The sequence below is a fragment of the Echinops telfairi genome, unplaced genomic scaffold (assembly GCF_000313985.2).
Source record: "Echinops telfairi isolate 266 unplaced genomic scaffold, ASM31398v2 ScPeMD7_1;HRSCAF=3_0, whole genome shotgun sequence".
NCBI classification, from domain to species: Eukaryota; Metazoa; Chordata; class Mammalia; order Afrosoricida; family Tenrecidae; genus Echinops; species Echinops telfairi.
Window position 1 is genome coordinate 91,953,788 of NW_022103896.1, and position 3,716 is coordinate 91,957,503.

The 3,716-nt window shown below is 44.2% G+C and overlaps 1 protein-coding gene across 2 annotated transcripts in view; it reads right to left on the minus strand.

Moving 5' to 3' along the window:
* PHF2 (PHD finger protein 2) overlaps positions 1 to 3,716 on the minus strand; it is a 45,655-nt gene that overhangs the window by 36,325 nt on the left and 5,614 nt on the right. For both annotated transcript variants that reach the window (XM_045296324.1, XM_045296314.1), the window contains exon 3: positions 2,336 to 2,496. In XM_045296324.1, coding sequence (XP_045152259.1) covers positions 2,336 to 2,496 — 161 coding nt within the window. The remainder of the gene's footprint in view (positions 1 to 2,335; positions 2,497 to 3,716) is intronic.

Here is a 3,716-nt window from a genome sequence, read left to right on the forward strand (position 1 = left end):
GAGGAGCTGATACCAAGGGCTCAATAGAAAGTAACTTTCTAGAAAAGAATGATAGCAACATATGTACAAATATGCCTGATACAATTAATGTATGGATTGTAATAAGCATTGTAAGAGCTCTCAATAAAACGATTAAAAATAATAACAATGAGGAGGGCATTAGAATAGTAATGCCTATTTTCTGATAACCCTGGGTCAGCATTCACTGAACTGGGGATTACCATATATTTTTATGCCCTCCTTGCTTTCTTATGACATGTATTAGTCTGGTAGGAGCGGTTCTGCCTTTGTGAATAAGTGTTATTGAACAAAGTTTTGGCCTGTCACCAACCATATTGTTTGTGTAAATACTAATTTACACAAATCGTCCAATAATTTGTCCAGTTACTTAGAGTTTTATCTGTTCAAGTCAAAAATGATGATTTGATATGTAAATCCCCTCTGAATTCTCTCTCTACCCTCTGTCTCTCTTTCTCTCTCTCTCTCTCTCTCTCTCTCTCTCACACACACACACACACACACACACACACACACAATCTAAAAAGGAAAACCAAAGCAAAGTAAAACAAAATTGACACTAAAAAAAGAAAGAGTGAACACCTATGCAAACTATGGACTTTATTTAATACTAGTCCACTAATAATGGCTCCTTAATTAAAATCACTATAACATGGGGGCTTTCACATTAATAATGTTAGAAACCATGGGAGGATGGGCATATGGGAGTTCTTTATATTTTGCACAATTTTTCAGTAACCTTAAAGTTGCTCTAAAAAAATTAAGTCGGTTATAAAGAAATAAAAATAATTAAATTCATTAATCAAAATATTAGAAGCCTGGAGTTACCACTTCCTGTATGGAGAAAGCGAATTCCATTTTATGGCCCAGGGTAAGGACAGGTCAGACCTGCTCCTCATATATATGAGCCATATCTCTGAATATGATACTGTTTGTAATTCGTGTTGTATTATGTTAATGAAATTATGCCAGTGTAGGATGGATCCTAAACCTAAACAGTTCTGAGTTATTAAAAAGAGCAGAATGGACACAGAGACAGGAACAGGGAGAAGTGGGAGTGGAAGACAGAAACAAATCGATGCAAGGAGTCCTTGACTTATGATATACAGTATGCAAGTTATAATGTATATCTTACTGTTAATGATATATACTATATACAATGTTTCAGTATATAATTTTCTGATGCTATAATTCTCAAATGTTCACTCCTTGATGTTCAAAGACTGAATTTAGAAAAAAAATTAATAATACAAGTCAATAATGAAAACTGAAAGGTATTCTACCGACATACGTAAAATTATTGACATAAGTCAATAATGAAGGCTGAAAGAAAGGTATTCTACTGACATAAGTAAAATTTCTGACATAAGTCAATAATGAAAGCTGAAAGAGAAAAAAGGTATTCTACTTACATCAGAATCAATTTATGACATCGTCACTGCAGGGAAGCACCATGGTAAATTAGGATTTATTTAGGCTACATTGAAATGGACAAGGAAACACACACACACACACACACACACACACACACACACCCCTTTATAGCTGCCCCCTGAATTCGGACATCTAGTGCCCTGAACTAGGAGAATCTCTGCTCAACAGCACTAGGTAATAAAGCCTCCAATGCCTGTAGAGGCCGGCCTGCCTAGAGGCCCAGTTTGCTCCAGTCTGAACAACAGCACGGGTCTGAGAGTCATCTTTTCGACATTTTCCTCTCTCACACAGCCTTGCAGCCTTCTCCTGTGAGCATCCTATCAACAATGAGGGTCTCAAGGTAACCAGATGGCCATTGGTCTACCTATCCCATGGCCCTCTTCCCTCCTGAAATGCCCTGGGCCAAATGGAGGCATAGGCAGGCACTGTCCCAGGCTTGCTCCTAGAATCCTGGTTGACCCAGAGAGACTGTGCTCCAGAAAAGGTGCCTTGACATGGAGGAAGACAAGTTCTACTCATCGGCCTCAGGAGAGATACGGAGCCAGTACAGTGGTGCCTGTCCTAACACAAAGGGAGATGCCCGACATTTCTAAACGTTCCTGGCATAATTCAGTACAGGCCCAATTATAGTGGGTTCTACAGGTGGAGAAATCTAGGGAGTCTCCAGTTCAGCCCTCCACATTAAAGTCAGTGCAACTAAAGGAGAGGAGGGGTTCACCAGTGCCACACATGGTTCATGGGATGCAGAGTCGGAGAAGCTGAGTGCCTTGCACAAACCCCAAGTGCCCTGTCCTGAACCTCCATAGCAAGGATCCCAGTGCACCTCAGGGAGTGTGGGTATAGGGTTTGAATGTCCATTTACAGGGCCAGGAAGGGCACTTACCCACATAGTTCTCCACATCGCTGACATAGAAGGTGGGGGCCGGCACAGCGAGGCCCAGCCCATCTTTTTTGGGGACTAGGATGGGCTCAGTGAAGCCGTGCTCCTCCATGTAGCCCACTGTGAGCTGGCCGCCTGGCACTCGGACTACCACATCCTCTGAGCTGTGGGGAAAGCATAAATTAGAGTGATGATCAGAGCTAACTTATACATCACATTTGGGTGCACTTTTCAATCACTGTCACAAGTAGTGAAGTGACCCAAGGATATGTTGGGTACAACAGACACCAGAGTCTATACTCCTGACCATACCTGCTCACAGCACTACAGCCCAAGGTCATCCGAGAGCTTCAGAAGACCACACCTCAGTAGTCTGGGACACAGGTGCCACAGCACAGATCTGGCCCTGACCCTGAACCTTCACAGTTGGGGTGGGTAGAGGCAGTGATACAAGGTCCAACACACTCAAGGTCTAGGCACCTGGCTGTGGCTCACTGTGAGTCAATAATGGTGCAAGACTCAACTGCGATTCTCTGCACAGCACAAAGACAGGAGAAAACAAAGATGGGAAGCAAAGCAAGACAGAGGAGGCAGAGAAAGTTGGAGAAGGCAGAAAGAAATCTTTCCCCATTCTGTTTGTCCTCTCCAGCCCCAAGTTAATAATGAACAAGCTCAGACCTACCCTATATCCAGGCTGTGTCCAAGAAGTGAGGACCTAGCAAGTGTGGAGAAATCCTTTTGAAGTTCACTAAGATAAGCAGACTCTTTCCAGAAAGCACCCACCAATTAGCTAGTACCAAACAGAGTCAGAACACTAGAGTTACAACAGGGGATGGGCATCTGGGCTTTGGAGCACCTTTCTCTGGGAGCTCCCACCACACAGTTATGAAGTGATTTCACACATTGGTCACTACACCCTGTACAGCACCATCATTACTGTGTCCATCCTACAGACAGTGGACCTCGGCCCCTGTGTGTGCCACCAGCAAGACAATGCAGAGAATTGCCTCGGGTTCTGTACCTTGAGCCCAGATTCCTCAGTGGAGCCCAGGGCCTTCTCCAACCCATCCACAATGATCACTAAACTTAGATTAAACCCCACATGCCCCCCTTCCTTCCAGGACTAAGGTAGACTTTGCAAAATCCCTTCAGCTGGAGAGTAAGGGTCACAAGGTCAACCGGTAACCCCAGTGGAACTGCTGTAGAAGAAGGGCATCCCCGAAGGGAAGGCCTCAAGGCCACTGACTGTACAGACCCTGTCCGCAGAGGCTCACCAGTGTCAAGACTGGGAGGGAGGCTAGTACTGAGCCATGTGAATGCACAGCTGAATGGCCCTGACTAATTCTGTTAATCCCCAAAGCTCTGCCTATTCCCCAGGAAAGCG